At 42.7% G+C, this 20,942-nt stretch overlaps 1 protein-coding gene across 1 annotated transcript; it reads right to left on the reverse strand.

The window, feature by feature from the left end:
• Positions 1–18,625: 18,625 nt before the first annotated feature.
• On the reverse strand, positions 18,626–20,483 carry LOC143714152 (carbohydrate sulfotransferase 12-like). The gene has a single exon (XM_077205186.1). The coding sequence runs from the start codon at positions 20,434–20,436 to the stop codon at positions 19,375–19,377; it is 1,062 nt and encodes a 353-aa protein (XP_077061301.1). The 5' UTR covers positions 20,437–20,483; the 3' UTR covers positions 18,626–19,374.
• Between the last annotated feature and the right edge of the window lie 459 nt (positions 20,484–20,942).

The following is a 20,942-nucleotide window of genomic DNA, read 5'->3' on the forward strand; positions in this document are numbered from 1 at the left end:
CAAACACTGGGTCTCAGCTGCCCCAAGGGCCCGCAGAAATGCGTTTAACCCCAGTGAGCCTTCTAAAAGCGACTGCGACTCATGGTCGCCTTGCGCCTGCTCAAGTCAGTGAAATCATCACACTTCATGTTGAGCAGAAATGCTCCTGAAACTCAGTGAAGTTCATCGCACTCAGGTGTTGAGCAGCAATGCTCCTGTAGCTCAGTGAGTTCGTCACACTCAGGTGTTGAGCAGAAATGCTCCTGTAGCTCAGTGAATTCATCACATGCAGTGCTGAGCAGAAATGCTCCTGGTGCTCAGTGAAGTTCTTCGCACTCAAGTGTTGAGCAGAAATTGCCTGAAGCTCAGTGAGTTTATCACACTCAGGTGTTGAGCAGGAATGCTCCTGAAGCTCAGTGAGCTTATCAAACTCAAGTGCTGAGCAGAAAATGCTCCTGAAGCCCAGTGATCTTCACATGTTGTGTTGAGCAATGCTCCTGTCTTTTTGCGCCCGTCACTTGCACCTACATGCCAGTCAGGAGGAACAGGTCTTCATAGTTGCCCCTTATTGGCCCAACTAGACCTGGTTCCCATCGACAGCCTTCCTAACTTCCCCTGAAAACTCTTTCAGGGACGGGGCACGATGGCACCCGCGTTCTTCCCCCGGGGATTCCGGGCGGTCTTACATCTGAACGCGGAGGTTCATGTGGCTATCACAGGCATGTGATAGTTACCATCACTTCTGCGAGCACCCCCTAGAAAGGGGTAGCGTGCTTACACATTTAGAAGGGGAACCTAGTCGTTGAGTGCGTCTTCTCTCCAGAGGAGATCCTGAAAGCTTTCGATCACTTCAGTGCTCTCTTTCCTGCAAAATGGGTTGGAGTAGGCTGTTTTCCTTCACCCTCAGAATGATGTTGCCTCGGTGTTTAAACGACGCTCATCGCGTTGCAGAAGCACGTTCTGATCGTCAGGTTCCTGAGGAGCAAGGTCTTGTAAATCTTTGCGTCCCTCTTTATCCTTTTGGGCCTTGCCTTCATTTCATTTCTTCATTTCGAGATGCAACATGTCCACTTAGGTGTTGAGCTCCTCTATGATGAGTGTAAAGTGCTCCGCCTGGGCGTTGACGCTTTGATGCTTTGCTAAACAGATTCTAGAGTTGGGGGCTGGACGACACCTAGTTGAACCGCTGCTTCCCGTGGGCTCCCTTCTCATGAAGCCAGTTTCACCGTGAGCCCGGTTCAAGTGTCGGATTGCTGCGCCATTCCCCTCCTATGGACTGGATACGTGCGCCTTTCTACTCCAGTTGAGTTCCCTTAAAATTGAACCCTGTTGAGTTCCTCCACACCCCTCCGACGTCGGACGTGCGGAACGTCTGGTGTTAGGCCTACCACTCGTAAGCAGTGTGGAACCTGTGTTAGGCTGGGTCCATATGTTGCGGTCCCTACGGCGACCCCATATGTGTATTCTTCCTCGATACGGCTCCCTGCGGCGAGCCCGTGTCTTCCCTCGGCAGAGTCTCTCTGCCGTCACTGTCCGGTGTGTCTCCCCCCGTCTTAGGCTGAAGCCACCCCAGTGACATTCCATATGTTAGACTGCCCGGTTTCCGCCCAGTTCATATGTGTATTCTCCACGTTACCTCCCTCTGGGTTGGATGTGACTTCCGCAGCGTCGCTTCCTTCCAATGTACGGGGAACGCTTTCCCAGTGGTCCTGTAGGAACAGCAGTGACTTCCCTGGCCTAAGCCCTGTCCTTCCCCGCCTTAAATTTGCGGGGGCATCAGGAGGCTTTTGGTTTAGGCACTGGAAGGTGGCAGCGTTTGTGGCGTGTTCAAAGGGTGATCCCAATTCAGTCGACCGTCGACTACGTCTGACGTTATCGACTGAAAGGGAACGTCCTGGTTGCTAATGCAACCCACCGTTCCCTGAAGGAGGGAACGGAGGACGTAGTCCCCTTGCCACTACCGCTGGACCACCGCTGACCCCGAGTTACTCTCGGCTCCTCAGCGAAAAGAAACTAGTGCGTGCATCCACTTCCGTATTTATACCCGCGCCGCGGGGGCGGAGTGTTTGATGCAAATCACGCACGCCAAATTCCATTGGCTCGTTCAATAGTAATCGAAGATGATAGGCTCTCTAGACCGATCCCAATTCAGTCGACCGTCGACTACGTTCTCCGTTCCCTCCTTCAGGGAACGGTGGGTTGCATACGCAACCAGGACGTTCTACCACGTTCAAAACCAGGTGTAAATGTGTCATTTGTTCTCTGTGGTTGTCCTTGGATTTTTGTGATACTTCCTGTTTTCTGTCCCATGTGCCATTATTATTATGGTGCTTGTTAATGTAAAGAATAGATCTGACATGTTTCTCTTTATTTCAGATATTCTATTAATACACTAGGTGGTGTATTTCATCAGTCATTAGAATGATTAAACTGCATCAATGATAAGGTGACGTCTATGAGTCTAAACAGGTGTTACCTTCAGCACTGACCTTCAAACACTGGCTGTATTTCGAAAACGCATACTTCCCTACTATATAGTAGGTGAAAAATAGTATGTAACGAAATAAGTAGTCAAAAAGTACATGGATGACCTACTTCTTCCGGAGAGATTCTGAAGTGTGCATACAATGGACACTTTACTATCCCATGAGGCCACGGTGGAGGAATATTGAATGCCAGTGAAGCGACGCAACTGACGCTGGTATGTCACATGATAATGACAACGAATAGATTACGTTCATACTATATAGAAAATACCCTTTTAGCAGTCGTAAAGTAATTATTCAAAATAAGAATAGAGAATATGTAATTTCAGATGCAGCCACTGTCATATCAGAAGGATCTGCCTCCTCACACTTTCAAATGAGACACCTTCCCACCTGTTCAACCATTCATTCATTCATTGATTGCTTGGAGACCCCAGACTTCCTCTTTAAGATTACCATGGATATGCGTGATTGGTGTCCACTTTTGGGTGACAAATACGACTGATAAACACAACTGCAACGATACGAAATGATCTTGATTAAATGTGACCTGTGCTTCCCTTTTTGCAGGACAGAAAATTATGGCATTGATAGATAGATTCGTTAGGGAATGTTTTTTCAGTCACTCATTATAGGAAATTTATGTAGATTACCTGTGACAGATGATGTGTGGAAGGAAATCTAGAGAGGAAAGAGCAGGAATATTTCACCTTAAGACTCACACGCAGTCTTCATACATTTCACATTGACAGGAACATTTCAATTCAAAGGTATATTTGTGGACATTTAGTTAGTATTCATTGGTTCCCGTTTTCCATTGTCCAGCTCCCGCTCTTTGTTTGTGGAAGGAAATCCAGAGAGGACAAAGCAGGAAGATTTCACCTGAAGACAGATATACACACAGTCTTCCTTTCACTGAACAATTAAAGGTATATTTGGAAGCAACAGTGAGTGTGCCATTTGTTTTTTATACACACTACCGTTCAAAAGTTTGTGGTCACTGAAATTAATAATTTTATTCAGCATGGACAAATTATCACAAGTAACAGAAAAGACATTTAAAATTTTACAAAAGATTTCTATTTCAAATAAATGCTGTTCGTTTGAACTTTCTGAATCCTGAATAAATGTATCAGGGTTTAGCTTAGTAATAAATGTCAACAATGACAATAATAAGAAATGTTTCTTAAATAACAAATCAGCATATTAGAATGCTTTCTGAAGGATCATGTGAAACTTAAGACTAGAGCTGAAAATTCAGCTTTGCCACCAAAGGAATAAATAATAATTGAAAATAAAAAAGTTGTTTTAAACTGTAATAATATTCTACTGTAATTTTGATCTAATAAAAGCAGCATTGCTGATCATAAGATACTTATTTTTCAAAAACATAAAATAAATCTTGCAGACACCAGATTTGTATATATTCTCGACATGTAACTGGGAGTGGTTTCCTTGGCATGCCATGAAAAGAGTTCTTTCTTTGATTCATTAAAAATGAATGAAATGTGTTTTTTGAGAATAATTTGATAAACAAAATGATTTCCTTTATTTTATTTCCTCTCAGCAGTCTGTTTTCCTTCCTGCCTGTTAAAACACAAAGATTTACCACACAAACTCACCAGGTCTACCTTTCCTTAATTCCACATTTTCCTCTCTCTCTTTCCTGCCTCACTGGTTGTTTGTTTAGGAAGGCGCCAACAGCTCTGTCCACGTGTTAAAGCATGCTAAGAGGGTGAGCATCTAATCGCAGCCTAAAGAAACCTGAAAAAAAACACACACAGCCTCAAGACATCACTTCCCACACATTTCAAGACGCATATACACTTACCCAAAATAAGCCTGAGACACATTCGGTCACCACAGTCACCTGACTCACCAGTGATAACATTTAAGGACAGGAAACAGTTCGAACCACCCAATTATCATCCAGAGCCCTCAGGCTTTGTCTGGGACGGTGTGCTGCCCTTATCTTCTCCATGATCGCTCAAGTGAAGCATTCCCTGGCATGCAGGTCTCTAAATCTTATCAAATACAATCACGATGTCAGGGTTTATATTGCCTTTTATTTCTTTATCTTCATTCACAGGTTTATTCATTGGTGGATTTATTTCTCAATATCACCACTTACAATTGATGGGAACAATCTTTATGGTAATTCTAAATAAGACTGTTGCCACAAAGAAAACGTAAAACTCTAGAAAGATCAAACCCTAAATATTTTTCTTTGTAACAGTATAAATGCAATGTATCATTAATTAAGTAGGCCTAAAGATATATTTTACAGTCGGCTCTTCATAGAAATTTTTCAGCTCTTCATATTTTTCATATGATTTTCTTTCAATTTTTTTTTCAAATGAGATTCATCATGAGCCCTCAATGTCTTTTGACGTCCATGTATCCCTTACGGAAAGTTTATTAATGTGTACTATTAGTATACTTCTTTTAAAGTAAAAATAGGAAAGTATACTTTCAGTTTGTGTACTTCACAGAAATATACGTATACTTGAGTAATCTTGATTTATACTGACAGAAAAGTCTTTATTTGGCCTATACCTCACTCACTCACACAGCAGTGATATTTGCCGCTGACTCTGATGTCCCTGTTGTGGTTAACATGAGATGTAATTCGCTTTGAATAGCCTAAAATCAAACGAGTAATCTTTGGTCTCAAAAATCTGTTATTTGTTACCAGGCAATTTGTTTTGGCTGAGGGCAAAGTTAGTTCATAACCTGATATTTAGAGCACTAGGCTACCTTTTTACTTTTCACCAAATTGTTTGCTTGTCTTTATTTCCTATTCTAAAAGCTTCTTATAGGCAACACATAGGCCTACTCTTATGATAGTTATTTCTGTCAGGACCACTATCGTCAAATACAATTGACAGTTAGCATGCAGTTTGGATTGGCGGTATGGTTCCGTTCTGGGTTAGTATTCCGTGCGCATCCATGCAGCCTCTTATAGCATGGATAAGAGCAGGGAGAGCAGCAATAACCCCCCTATAGGGTAAACAGAACAGAACCAACATAAATGTATGCAGATATCATTGATTCAAGATTTTAAAGTACAACATAATTTGAGAATTTATTCTGATTCCAGGGAAATCAGAATGCCAAATCCTGACTGACGAGAGGAGGAGCTGGGGATGGAGGAGGGTAATTAGCTCCTGAGAAACGTGATAGTTGCTGATAATACTGAAGGAGCTTATATATACATTCAGTGATAGGCATCGTATTCCTATAGGTAGATGTGGATCAGCTGAGAGCAGGCTGATGCGAGCTTGACTAACGTGACCTGCCAGAACTGACACTTGATTCTGTCAGGACGACTATCGTCAAATACAATTGACAATTAGCATACAGTTTGGATTGGCGGTATGGTTCCGTTCTGGGCGAGAACCCAGCCTAGCATGGATAAGAGTGGATAATTCACTAGTGGTCTCACACTTTTGAAGCCCATTGTATATTATCATCATATATTGCTAAAATACAGTATGTAAGGCTTTTAAAACATTAAACACTGAAATTATTTTTATGATCATTCCAAGATGAATATAGTGTCCGTCTGTCTTCCTGAGAGTTTCCCTTTTGTTCTTCATTAGCTACTGTATCTGAAAAACCATATGCCAATATCCCCCAAACCCAAACTGACAGCGTAATGCTGGATGCTTTTACAGAAACCTGTGTGAGCCAAGGCAAAAAGCATGTTGCAAATACCTGAAAAGCTTGAGCAACAGCATGTCACCAACAATACCGGAAAGCCTTAAGCAACAACTATGTTGCCCTTACCTGGATGATCTAAACGACTATGTTGCCAATAACCGCATGAGGCATAGCAACACGCATGTTGTCAATACCCAAAATGCTTAAGCAGTAAACATGCAAATTGCCATGAATGAATTATTTTTTTTTTTTTTACACACTACCCCCAACACGACCGAGGCTGATAAAATGGATAATACATCCTGATGTTAGCGGCATATGTTGTGCACTATAGATCCAGTCTAATGGGGGAAGCATCACCCCAGCTGAAGCAAACAAGGACACATTGCAACAAGCGTGTTGCTGTAGCCAATATAACAATTGTATGGGATCTATTGGGGGAAGCTTACACCCCTAGCGGCAGCAAAATATGATACAACAAGCATGTTGTATAATCACGGAACTATTGCTAAAACTAGTGTAGTTTGGCAGGGGAAGCATACACCATGCAGCACTAGCTCAGACTAGCGGCAACAAAACTGACACAACAAGAATGTTGTATAAATCACAGAACCATTGCTGAAACTAGTGTAGTTTGGCAGGAGAAGCATACATCATGCAGCACTAGCTCAGAATAACGGCAACAAAATCTGATATAACAAACATGTTAGTAACCATAGGACTAATATTAAAACTAGTGTAGTTTGGCAGGGGAAGCATATACCCTGTAGTTCTGAGTCAGATGCAGTGTGCAGCTAGCTATACAGTGTGCTTCCTCATTCATGAACATGATTTCTGCTCCCTTCGTACTGATTCCATCGGCTATGTAGGTAACCGATGCCACACTCCTTCACATGACCATCAAGCTACAATGTTGTTAGCGTTGAATAACAGACCTCTGCGGTGAATGTACCTACAGTACCTTGTATTTTGCATAAGTATATTACCAATAATTTAGATAGCTTTAGCAACAAGCTAATTTCAACACAGCATGCTGCAATAATCAGATAATCAGAATAAAGGACAATCATTTCTCCAATGCAACCAGATAAGCCTAAAACAACACTTGATTGTTCAACACTTGACAACACAGCATGTTGCTTCAGACAGTATGCGCAATAATACTAGAAGCCTAAGTAACAAGCATATATTCGATAACGTTTGCACTAGCAACCACCGTACAGTACTGATAGCAATGTTGCTGAATGACAGCATATTGCTGATACCTGATAAGCTTAGCACAGCATGTTATAATGACACCAGATATAAACACAGCCATGTTCCAAATAATGACTGGGCTAAATAACTACAAAAGTAAACAACCATGTTCTCGATGCAACTAACAGCTTCTAGAGCAAGCAATTTTCAATAGCCACTAGATAGCCTTTAGAACAAGCAGTGTTTCAATAACATAAAGTCTAGATAGCCTTTAAAAAAAAAATCACATATACAATACACTATAGCTTTGGGAATGCCGTGTTTCCAAGAACTGTGCCCAATACCCGACAGAATCAACGCTTACCTGATTCAACTGAATAGTGACTGTTACCATGTATTTTTAGAGCTGTGCAACAGTAGAAATGATTCCGTTCGCACCGTCTATAGTTTGCACCAAGTTTGGTGCACAAGTCCTGAAAAGTGAAGCCAAAGTGTCTCTATCGCAATTCATAGATGCCTACGTCACTACCAAATAGAACGCCATATTTACGACCGATCTCGCCCGCTATGGCCGCCCAAACCGCCCATTTGAATGATAGAGAGAGACAGATACCTGGAGAAAATTTTAATTTTAGGCTCCGATCCTTATTTGTTACCCCCAGTATTCTTTTGTGTTTTGTCCATTATTATCTGCCCCAGTCTTACCCCAATTTGCCTTCCATGATATATATATATATATATCTTGTGCATAACCCTCCCCATACAGTGGGGATCGCTTGAAGGCTTTCAAGAGTACCACTGCATCAATATGCTGTGGCTGGATGGGTAAAAGACGTAAAAGTGCGGCACCTGGCCACCAAGGATTTATATTTAATCATGGGAAATGTAGGTATTATAAAAAAAAATTAAAATATATGATTTTGGTGGTAGTTTGCTCTGAGAAGGTAGTGAGTTGTTAGCTAGCTAAGTGGCTAACAGCTGGTAGCTTGCCAGCTGTTAGCCACGGCTTAGGGCTAACTGGATTAGGGCTGACGCGATCAAGGGGGTAATCCATCAGCCGGAAACTGAAGCCTCGCGGGGGCCGCCATTGTAGCAGAACTTCACCTGCTGTTAGCATTCCATTGACTCCCATTCATTTTGGCATCACTTTGACAGCGAATAACTTTACATCTGAGGCGTCCAAATACTTCATTTGTCCATTATTTATTTCTAAAGAAACACGACAATGTATAAAAGGCTCCATTACTTCGTATCTTACGTTATTGCCCCGTAGAAGCCGTTTTTGTAAAAATAGGCTAACGATTGTGTCATAACCATGCAACTTTCTGTCGCACTTCTAGAGAAATTACCGTATAGGTAGGAGGAGAAGCTCACAAGCAATCTTTTACTGTCTATGAGGCAATCGGGGGGACATAGATGCATAAAGTCAAGGGAGAAGCCCATAGACTGAGAGTCCATAAAAGCAACAGGATAAAATATTTCAACATATTTTTTGAGGAATTAGGTGATTCCGATTTGTCTCGGCACAGCTACTAGAAGATTGACAACTGTCAGACTGTCGGCAAGCTCAGTTCCAGCCTGCGCAGTGCGCTCAGCCATCAGGAAGTGAGTGCTATAATCGGGCTTCAGTTTTCTCCGCTGAAATCAAGGGGGTCGCTGTGTCCATTTCTTTTACTGTCTATGGTCAGTAAAAGACCATGATCCGATATGTTCGGATATGTGATCCGAACGTCATTTGACCCGAACGAATAGAATGAGGCATTTACTTCGGGGATTTGTCATGTCGTGCTTCCTGCGTCAGGTGTAGACAGTAGACACAGTGTAAAGACTAGGAATATGTTCACCATATACATATATGCGGTAGATTCTATTTACATACATACATACCTACCTACACACACACACACACACACACACACACACACACACACACACACACACACTTATGCACTTACACTGCGCAGTAGCAGCTCCCAAATCTGCGCAAGATGTCAGCGCTATATTAGGACTTTGGCGGCTTCAGATTTCAACAAAGGAAGAGAATGAAGGTCCATCTTTTTTACAGTGTATGGTTTGCACCATGAATTTCCTAACTATCACCGGAAACTGATTGAATCTGTGCTGCATAATGCTAAAAGCACAGCAGCATTTGTAAGGCGAGCAGTTGCAATGACAACAGATAAGTAACGCGCATTGCCAATATGATTGCATAAGCCTAACAAGAGCATTTTAATGAAAACGACTAGATAAGCCCAAGCCCACGGATAGCATTAGCAACAAGCATGTTGCCAATACCCTGATAGCTTTTAGCAATGAGCATTAAAATTACTTTTTAGCTTCGTGAAGACTTTCAGAGATGAATGGAGAGTGAATCACATCGAGTCTTGTCAATAATGCAGAGATGCGAGCAGCAAGGCAGACTGAGATCACTTCCAAACCAGGCGATCAATGCGGTGAATCTTGTGTTCAAGTTCACGAGCTTGAATGAATCTGAGATGAAATCTTTGTGGGGAACAAATTCCTCTCGCTAAATTCCCGATTGCACGATTCTTTGTCAGATAATGCGGTTTGCCTGCCGAATTCCGCCATTCAATTAGCTCCTGAGAAAGGCAATGCAGGGTTGCAAACTCTCCACATCTGGCGTGACACTCACGCATTCAGCCTCAATCTCACGCTCATTTTTTTTTGTTGAGAATTACTAATTTCCGAATTACTATAAGCAAGTTCAGGCTCTTAACTACTGATTGGACCACTGCATTTTCTCACGCAGAGAAAAATCATGGACAAAGAGGACACTGACACCGACAGACTTGACAGAGAAGGTTACTTTTGATATGGAACAAATTCCCAGCTGTCAGATTCTGTCAATATTTCCAACGTTTTGGCGCTTTTAAATGTGACAGATGGCTGTAGCGCGTCAGTTCAAACGGCACGTGATACAGTAGCCTACAACCCCCCCCACCCCCCGTCAAAAAATCTCACTCCAAGCAAAACTCAAAAGTTGGCAACTCTGCAATAGTTGCTGATAATTCTTAAGGATCTTATATACAGTGATGGCGTCATATTCCTATAGACGTGGATCAGCTGAGAGTCAGCAGATGCGAGCTGGACTAACGTGACCAGCCAGAACTTACTCTACACTTGATTATTGTTCATTAAAATCTTTTTTTTAAATGAAAACAAAAAGAAGCAGGGTAGTTTTATATAATAAAAGATTACTAAATTAGGCAGTATGGAAGCTTGTTTCCGCCACAGAATTAAAAAAAGGTAATTGCGACTTTTTGTCTCGCAATTCTGACTTTTTTCTGATTGCGTGTTTTAAAGTCAGAATTGCGTGATATAATCTTGCAATTGCGAGGAAAAAGTCAGAATTGCGAGATATTAACTTTTTTAAATTGCCTAAAAATGTCAAAATTAGCACAATGAAAACTACATCATGACAATATCTTTATAGAAAAATCATAACACTGAAAATGTTATTGCATTATTATGACTCATATTTTTGTTGTTGTCTGCCCTAGCTCCCTCCAAACCTATATGTATGTAAATATCTCTCTGCTATATTTCTACTGTAACTTTACAATAGAATAATAATGTCCTTTTGCATACAGTATTTAGACCATAGTAGAGTGACTATAGTAATGGGGTGCTACTGCTAACATGAATTAGTATGTTGGTAACATGTTCTAACACGTTGCTTACATGAATTAACATGTTGCTTGCATGTTTTAGCACGTTACTAGAATGAATTAGCATGAGGTGGTTGTTTTGCAACAAGGTGGAGAAACGTCTCGGTTACATATGGTAACCCTCGTTCCCTGAAGGAGGGAACGGAGACGTAGGTTGTGACCGACCAATAGGACTCTCGTTAGAGAGGCAATCTACTTCGAGTGAAACTAATACCAATACACATTGGCGTGCAATCATTTGCATCAACTGAGCGCCCTCGTTAGCGCGGGTCTAAACGAGCAGCTGGTGGATTGCTCTTCAGTTTTCGCTGAGGAGCCAACCTGATAAGCTGGCCATCCCGGCGGGAGACAGTAGATGTGGCGACGGGACCTACGTCTCCGTTCCCTCCTTCAAGGAACAAGGGTTACCATATGTAACCGAGACGTTCCCTATCAGTCGGTCACTACAACGTAGGTCGTGACCGACCAATAGGAATCCCTACCAAAGCGCCACAGCTGCCGATCCCCATCCAGCGCCCTGAGCAAGCCTTCTACCCCTTCTTGCCTGGAAGGACGATTGGAGGAGGCTTACACCGAGTGTACCCGGACACTGTTGTTCCGTGATACACTGGATAACACTGTGAAAGCGTGCCCTCTCTGTTTAGGAAGCAGAACGCTGCGGAAGCCACTTCTTCAAAGAGTTATGTGGAAAATACATATGGACTAACCCGAAGGTTGTACTGCATACGAAATAATGGGTGACTTGGCCCAAGGGAAAGACACAGGCTTCTGATAGCAGCATCCGTGGAGAATATACACATATGGGATCCCTGTAGGTTCACACATATGGAACCCAGCCCAGATCCGTCTCTCAAGGATAAAAGGTCTGGCACTGGAAGCTCCGCCATGTCCGGGCCGAGGGGTTTTGGAGGACTCGACAGGTTTTTCACTCTCGAGCAATAAGGGTGCACGGTAGCGTGCCGCAAGCTGACAGAGCCGGGCCTCTCGGTGTTTCTACCCTGTTAAGGATGAGAACACGGGAGGAGACCGGCTCTACACGTAGGCTATAAAATCTAGCGAACATATTAGATGTCAACCCAGCCCGCAGCTCTACAGATATCTGTTAGTGAGGCGCCACGAGCCAGCGCCCCGGAGGACGCAACGCCTCTCGTGGAGTGTGCATGCAACCTGAACGGGCAGGGCACGCCTTGAGCTTGATAAGCCAAGGCGATGGCATCCACTATCCAGTGGGCCATCCTCTGCTTGGAGACAGCCTTTCCCTTCTGCTGGGCTCCGTAACAGACAAAGAGCTGGTCTGAGGTCCTAAGACTTTTAGTTCTGTCCACGTACAAACGCAGAGCGCGAACACGACAGAGTAAAGTCAGGGCTGGGTCTGCCTCCTCCATAGGCAGCGCTTGCAGACTCACTACCTGGTCCCTGAAGGGAGTGGTAGGAGCCTTGGGCACATAGCCAAGCTGGGGTCTTAATACCACATGGCTGTCACCCGGCCCGAACTCTAAGCACGATTCGTCGACCGAAAATGCGTGCAGGTCTCCTACCCTCTTGATAGAGGCCAGTGCAACCAGTAACAAAGTCTTCATGGAGAGAATCTTTAAGTCTACTGATTGCAGAGGCTCAAAGGGAGCATCCTGAAATGCTCGAAGCACCAGTGAAAGGTCCCAAGAGAGTATGGCGGGGGGGAGGATTATTTAATCGTCTCGCCCTCCTAAGAAACCTGACGACCAGATCATGCTTTCCAACTGTTTTGCCATCTACGTGGTTGTGATAAGCTGAAATAGCTGCAGCATGAACTTTGAGGGTGGAGGGAGACAGCCTTCGCTCCAACCCATGCTGCAAGAAGGGAAGCACGGACCCTATCAAACATCATCGGGGGTCTTCTCGTCGAGAAGAATGTGATTACCACCCGGCGAGTGCTGTGATGCCACGCCCATCTCGCGACTTGGCCGTGAAGCCAGTGCTGAAGCGGTCTAATATGAAGCAGGTCTAGCTGGGTTACCGCTGCTGCTGCTGCCATATGCCCCAGGAGCCTCTGAAAGAATTTCAGTGGGACCGCCGTCCTGCCTTTGAACGTGTTCAAGCAGTTCAGCACTGACTGAGCACGCTGCTCTGTGAGGGGCGCTGTCTGTGCGACCGAATTCAACTCCATACTGAGAAAAGAGATCCTCTGCACAGGGGAGAGTTTGCTCTTTTCCCAGTTGACCTGAAGACCCAGCTGGCTGAGGTGCCTGAGCACGAGGTCCCTGTGTTCACAAAGCTGATCTCGAGAGTGTGCTAGTAAGAGCCAGTCGTCGAGATAGTTGAGGATGCGAACGCCCTGTTCTCTCATGGGAACAAGGGCCCCCTCCGTGACTTTCGTGAAGACACGGGGGGACAGGGACAGCCGGAGGGGTGAGACCTTGTACTGATATGCTCGATCCTCGAACGCAAAGTGCAGGAATGGCCTGTGTCGAGGAAGAATCGAGACATGAAAGTACGGCTCCTTCAGGTCGATCGCTGCAGACCAATCTCGGGGACGGATGCATTTGAAAATGCGCCCCTGCGTGAGCATTCTGAACGGTAGCTTATGGAGGCTCCGATTCAAAATTCGCAGGTCCAAGATCGGTCGTAACCCACCACCTTTCTTGGGTACAATGAAGTAGGCACTGTAGTGCCGTGACCTCATATCGGCTGGAGGGACCGGCTCTATCGCGTCCTTCGCCTGTAGGACTGCGATCTTCGCACGCAAGACATGGGCATCGGCTGCTCTCACTGTAGTGGAGTGGATGTTTCTGGCAGTAGAAGGTTCTGTCCATGTCTCTGTGAGCTCCTCGTGCACTTCCGGGAAGAAAGGCACTATGGGTGGGTCACTGAGAACCAGCGCACACCACCCGGAGATACCAATCATCCAGCCTGGAGGGCTCGGGACGCGGTGATTTTTTCCCACACAAGCCCGATCCTGTGGGCGGCCCGGGAAAGCATGGCCATCATCTCCGGGTCCGACTCGGGCTCCGCTGGCACACCCGAAGGAGGCAGCGGGTCCGAGCCGTCATCCGCAGAGACTTCTGATCCACCCTCCGATGCAGCGATCGACATCTGGTCGTCGCGGGGAGCACCGAAATGAACAACTGGTACACACCTCGAGGATGGTCCAGCCCATTCATCTGGTAGCTCAGCTAGCTGCGGAGCGTGAGATGGATGAGGGTTCCTAGGGGGTTGGTTCCCCCGCAGGAAGCGCGCTCACCGTAATCCTCAGGTCTCCCGTGTTACTGTTCGAAGGCAGATGCACGGGGACTCCGCCCCTTTGCAGGAACGCGAGTCTCGACCTCATCCCCGAGATGGTCATCTTCCCACAATGGGTACATGACTCATCCGCGAACGCTGCCTCAGCGTGTTCGAGGCCCAGACACACGAGGCAGCGAGCGTGACCATCCCGTGACCCCAGGTAACGACCACATCCAGAAACACACATATAGAACGTCATCTTTTTTTTCTCTCTTTTTTTAAAAGACACAAACTATCTGTGTTTGCTCTTTTAGAGACTGCTCTCACAAGTGCTGAGGCACACAGGGGAACAGCCACCGTGATCACAGTCAGGAATGTGCACCTGCTCTGTGCCCGCTCTCTCTCTCTCTTACCGGTTAACGGCTGTTAAAACAGCCTTTGAGCGCTCGTATGCGGCGCACCTTACCAGCTGTTAGAACAGCTTTTACTTACTCTGACAGAGAGGAAGAAGGCTGTTCGCGCTGAAGCACCGTCACACCCGCACCGAAGAGAGAACAGTCGAGAAAAGAAAAGGCTTGTCTCAGTAACAGCATCGAAGAGTTGGCTACGAAGCGAAAAACTGAAGTGCAATCCACCAGCTGCTCGTTTATACCCACACTAACGAGGGCACGCAGCCGATGCAAATTATTGCACGCCAATGTGTATTGGCTTGATTTAGTTTCACTCGAAGTAGATTGCCTCTCTAACGAGATTCCCATTGGTCAGTCACGACCTACGTTGTAGTGACTGACTGATAGGGAACTTCTGTTCATACATAGCAGTAGACCTGCTGATGAAAAAGTGATTGGTACAAGAAAAATAGTGAAAACAGTGTGCGCGCACCCACACACACACACACACACACACACACACACACACACACACACACACACACACACACACACACACACACACACACACACACACACACACACACACACACACGTGTGATTTATGTGATGGCCATACAAAAAATAGGGTTGTCCATGGTTCCAAAATTTGTTATGGATATATGGGATGGCCTGGATGATTGAGAGATTTCTCTGCCTGAAATTTTGTCCCAGTACGGCCCTGGAGATATAGACATGTGATGTGTGTGTGTGTGTGTGTGTGTGTGTGAGAGAGATTTTACATATAGCCTATGTGGAAGAACATAAATGTATGCCACTTATATGTAAATGACTTGGGACACTACTACTTCTAGCCATGGGATTTCTGCTTCCTGTTTTTCAAATAATTAAAATGCTTTGTAGAAAAAAGGAAAGACCCTGAGGCCAGTGGTCACATAAGCACACATACACACACTTGTTCTATAACTGTTGCTGACACATAAGCAGGAAAGCACAAGAAATGTACGTCACTATGTTGAAGAGGTAAAAGAACAAGGTATTGATTCTGTCAGTGCACATTTAGTTGCCCTGAAATCAGGTCTGAATGGCTTGTTTCTTTAAATGGTTTAAGGAAGAGCAAATCTCTTTAGGTTGGAATAACAAGACCCTTATTTGATACTTCCTCTCACAGACACAAAGTAACATCAAAATATCTGTTTTATATTCAAAAACATAATTTTCTTTAATTCTACTCATCTAATAGTGTAAGGCCGTCTAACTCGATCCAATGGTGGTATTCGAATTAGCGGTGAAGGTCTTTGCGTGTTACTGTCTTTTCTCGCGGCAAAGTATTTTTGGTTAAATGCAATACATTTTCTCATATGTATATACTCGTTATTTCATCTGACTCCATAAATGAAAAAAGCCTTTAATGATATCTGTGCATCATTAAATGTGAGCGAATGTTTTACTATTCTTTTAAACTCTTGAATAAAAATAATGTCAAAGTCAATTAGAATAATCAAATATCACAATTTAATATGTCAGGTAAATGTATCATTACAATTCCATAGTCAATTCCAAGGTAATCAATGCAAAACATCAAATGCTCTAGAACAAAGAGGAAAATACCCGACAAGAAATACGTGAGGCAGAGAGACTCGGCTCTCGACCCCACGGGCTGATCTGGATACAGTAAAAGAGTCCCGAGCTCTCGCTGCGTTTCATTATATACCCAGACCTCTTTTCAAATCTAAACATCATCCTCAGTGGAGTTTGACCTGTAAGTCACCATTTGATAGCAGTGGAAAATTAGCATTCAGTCAAATGGTCAGAAGGTGTTAACTCAAAGACACACCCTCCAGTGTGGAAGATATTTCTAAACTTCCTAAGAACTTTATTACCTTTTGGTTTACTTCTTTGGGAATGAGACATTTGTACCAGTCGCACCGAGACATTTCAAATAATACCAAACATGTATAAACCTTGATGATAATCATTCACATTAAACCATTTAGATTCTTGTGTGAGTTTTGGGAGATCTCTGCCAGGATGAAGAATGGTTGGAGAGAAATGTAGATTAGGATGAGGGAGGTGAGACCTTCGTCTCAATAGTGCATGAGGGGGCGTTCAAATGTTAATTTCCTTTGTTTTCTCAGAGAGTGGCCCTCTCTTAAAGTCCTTCCAGTTTTTCCAGTCTTACAATAGTAGCATTTAATCTTTTATATAAGTTATAGCTATAGGTAGGCCTACACAATATCATTTGAAACAACTGTCACCGTTCCACACACAATATAGCCTACATGTTTCTGTTATTGCTTTCTGTATAGGAAAGTACTTGGCAAGACATGAAATGAAAATCTAATTTAAACTGAGCTATCCAATATGTAAATGTTAAAACCTTTAGGCTTTTTTGTTTGGTTCCAAGAACAGCCCTGTTTTTTTCCTAACACAGAAATGTTTTATTAATGGTATTTGTGCTTTATATTTGCAAATTACTTATGGCATTTGTTTTAAGTGTTTGATTACGTTGTAATCAATGTTTCATCGCACTACACTTAAGGCAAGGCGCTAGAGTTCTCACGACAAAGCAGGAGAAAAGGCGTTCACGCCATGTTGAAATTACTGTGATTACTAGGTTTTAACAAAAACTCACGTCCTCCAAGATGTTAATGTCTTTCTTTCTTCAGTCGAAAAGAAATTATTCCATGATTTTTTCAATGCAGCTTCAAAGGGCTCTACACGATCCCCCTGGGGAATAAGGGTCTTATTATAGCAAAACGATCGTCCATTTTCTAAAATAAATAAACATGTATACCTTTTAACCACAAATACTCATCTTGCCAGAGCTGCCATGCCCAGGCAGTACGTAATCACGTTGAAAGGTGATGGGTAAATATAATTGTACATATACCATATCATTTGTTTGGTTTTTTTGGTGTGAAAAATGCATACAGTTATGTTAGGCTGTGGGTATAGTAGCCTATTATAACTATGTGTATATAAAAACAAAGGTCTATGGGATATCACTTATTTAGGTAGTTTGACCTCTTGAGATGGATGAAGATCAAGCAGTTCCTGACCACTTGGAAAAGAACATCAATGTGTCTTTTCAGGTCCTATTTTGTTCACCGTAAATGGAAGTGCAACCACACTTTCTCTATAGTCCTTTTTTTTGCCTATTCTATTTTCAGTTAATTCACTGATATATATTTTAGCAACAAGTAGGATCCTTCTTAAGGGGGACCAAATAATGTGCTGAACTAAAGTAAGAAATAATGGGCATGAGTCAGCATGGACAGGGGTCACATGAAGCAAAAATGTACTTGCATCCTGTTCTTGTGGGCGACTACGGTAGGCCATTAGTATTGACCTTTATTCAAAAGCATCTCATAGAGGGGACAACATTAAAAGGACCTGCCACACAACCTTTCAAGCTGTCATACAGCAGAAGCGCAAGGAAGCTGAAGAGGATGGTAGTTCAGAAGATTTTACTCGGCAGTGAATTCGCCCTTGACCTTTCAGAGTAGACCATCCAGTTCTAAGTAGTCAGTTTGATAGAACTAAAGAGAGACGAGAAAAGAGGAAAAGACAAAACAGTTTTTGTTTTGGAATTTACAGTGACCTTTTCATCTCCTCAATTGTAATGAATATGACTGAACAAAACACCCAGTACCATTACTTATCATAGCTTAATTATCTATTGAACAGATTATAACAACAAATAAAAGTACTCATGTACTTATTAAAATAAAATGTATTATTTCTTTTTATAGTAACATTTAGCAACCAGGGCCACACGCAATCTGCAGACTTTTTTTGTGATTTCTGCACTGAATTTTTGGTAAAATCTGCGGAATTATACGGAATGGTTTTAATAATTATATATATATATATATATATATATACAAAAAAATATATTATTGTTTATAACAATAATACAATTTTTTTTTTTTTTTGGGGGGGGAAAGTCTGTGGAATTATTTTAAATGCGTCAAAAAGATCTTAGAGTATTAGAAATTAAAACATTACAAAATATTCACTTCTTAACTTTTATTTGAGGTTATGACCCCGATTAAGATAAAAATATGATATAAAATATGACCCCAAAAAGAGTTATGTGCTAAAATCATATCAAAATCTATTCCCGAGAACACTAAATAGAGATAAACATCAGAAATTGAAATGTCATACTTTTCCCTGATAAGGTTCCACTGCTTTCAGATGATGTGAAATGTCACTTTCTGTCCCCAATTATTTGTATCTCCTCTTACTTTGGCTCAGAGATGTCTGGTTTCAAACAGGAGCCCCTATTTCACAGGACCTAGGAGAGCTGTCAGAAATAGGCCTCTTTTCATAAATTCTAAATTTGTTAGATGTTTTTTTTTAGCATTAAAGATTCATACTTTCTGTCAAATTTCAGAAGTTCATCAGAGCGCTGCTCACATATCTGTAGTATATTGCACTGGCTGCAACAAATCAATTGAGAAACACTGTACCCTTGTGGCCAAAACAAATCAATGCATTGGTTTGGTCATTTCCAACCCGTTAAAAATTCATTAAATTTAGAATTTCACTACATGTACATGCGCCGAACAATTAAATATTACTGAAATTTTCAATGAGGGCAACATGAAAATCTAATCATTGAGCAAAGCAATACAAAACAGCAACAATTTAACACCAAATATAAAAATGTTTTAGTCAAACAAATTAGAATTATTTTTAAGTACCAAAGTATCATTATAATTTTACTTTATTTTATATTATATAATCCCTTTTACTCTCATGTCACTTATGCAGAAGTGTCTCAGGTTTGTCATACCCAAATAATCTAAAGTCTGCTTCATAAAGATTGTAAAGTTTTCTCCTGTCAGCTACTGAAATGTTTGCAAACCAGTCTCGCTCCCAGTTTACAGCTGTCCTATTGCGGTACCCTGGGGGAAAGTGAATCTGATTATCCAGACGAAGAATCCTCAACAAATGTTCTGTATCCTCATCAAGAGTTTCCAGCTTCCCAACAAAATCATAGTCAATTTGGCACGGATGGCAGAGTCTGTACATCTGCTGCCAGTGTTCATTGAATGGATTCTCCTTCTCAGTCAGTGGATCTAACAGGTACTGAATAAAGTGAGTAAAGGACGGTCTGATATCTGCGGCGAAGGCCTCTTGAGCAGAGTCAGGGGGGGATGAAATATTAGCATAACGCTGAAGCATTGTGGAGGCATAATGCCTATAGAATTCCTCATTTGGCAAAGCAAATTTGTTCCGGAAAGCAGAAATAAGTCGTACAAAAGGATCCCGTACAAAAAGGAACTTTGTGTAATTCTTTAGTTTGTGATGCATCAGTGGACGTGAGAAACGACCATAGCGCCTCCAAAACTTGTTAAACGTCAGATGCAGAGTAGCATTGTGGGATAACGCTGATGGTATGTCAAGAGGATCCAGATATGGAGCTCCATTAGGTGCCTTCAGGTTCTGGCTGAGCACAATCATGACTCGTTTCCAGTTGGTACATGCTACCTTCGGTACAAAACAGTAAATAACACCATGATGATCATCCACAATGAGATGGTCCAGGGCTTTTCTTGGAATCTGGTCAAATGTCTTAAATTTCCCTGGGAAGTTCAAGCTGCTATTGGCTGAGCAAAGTTCTCTTATATTACGTCTACGATGTGCTTGACGCAGTTTGAGTTGTGTGGGAGAAGTCTGCATAAATGTGTGCATTTGGTTGTTTGGACCCCGATCATGTTTTAGGTGAGGTGTGATGATCGTCAGGTTTGGTTTGACTGACCTGTTTGAGTGTTTCCAGATAAACGAATCTTCACTTGTCCTACGTTCAGAGGACGTCATGCTTGTGTGGACTTCATGTAATGATGATGATGATCCCACGTGCAGATAAAAAGTCCCATCTCTCACGTCATCCCAGTGAACTATTGCGAAGAATATGATGAATACTGTTCCCAGCAGAAGGAAACATTGGAGCTTCCTCAGCATTTTCACCGAAAACAAGACTGTAACAGATCCCGACTTGAATGCATTTCATTATCATATCTGGAATGAGTCACGTTGGGACTTCTGGAGAAAAACATAAACATTTAGGACATTCATGTTGAAGCTTCAATTCAATATTTCTCCCACAAAAGATGATCCATCACTCACCCATATTTTGTCCTCTTGTGCTGTACATTTCAGAATGTTCCACATGAAAACTGAATACTGAAAGGGCAGGAATGATTGATGTTGCATATGTAAACTCATACTAGGGTGTGACTGTGAACGCAGGAGAGAAACGCTCCGCCTTTCAGCCAGAACTAAATCATATGCTGTTTTTCCAGAGGCTTCAGCTAAAAATACCA

Source organism: Siphateles boraxobius, unplaced genomic scaffold, assembly GCF_051911475.1.
Source record: "Siphateles boraxobius isolate OS27281-9 unplaced genomic scaffold, OSU_SipBor_1 53, whole genome shotgun sequence".
Taxonomy (NCBI): Eukaryota; Metazoa; Chordata; class Actinopteri; order Cypriniformes; family Leuciscidae; genus Siphateles; species Siphateles boraxobius.

Excerpts from the sequence above, each read along its gene's own strand:
- LOC143714152 (XM_077205186.1), bottom strand. The coding sequence starts at position 20,436 with ATGACGTCCTCTGAACGTAGGACAAGTGAAGATTCGTTTATCTGGAAA.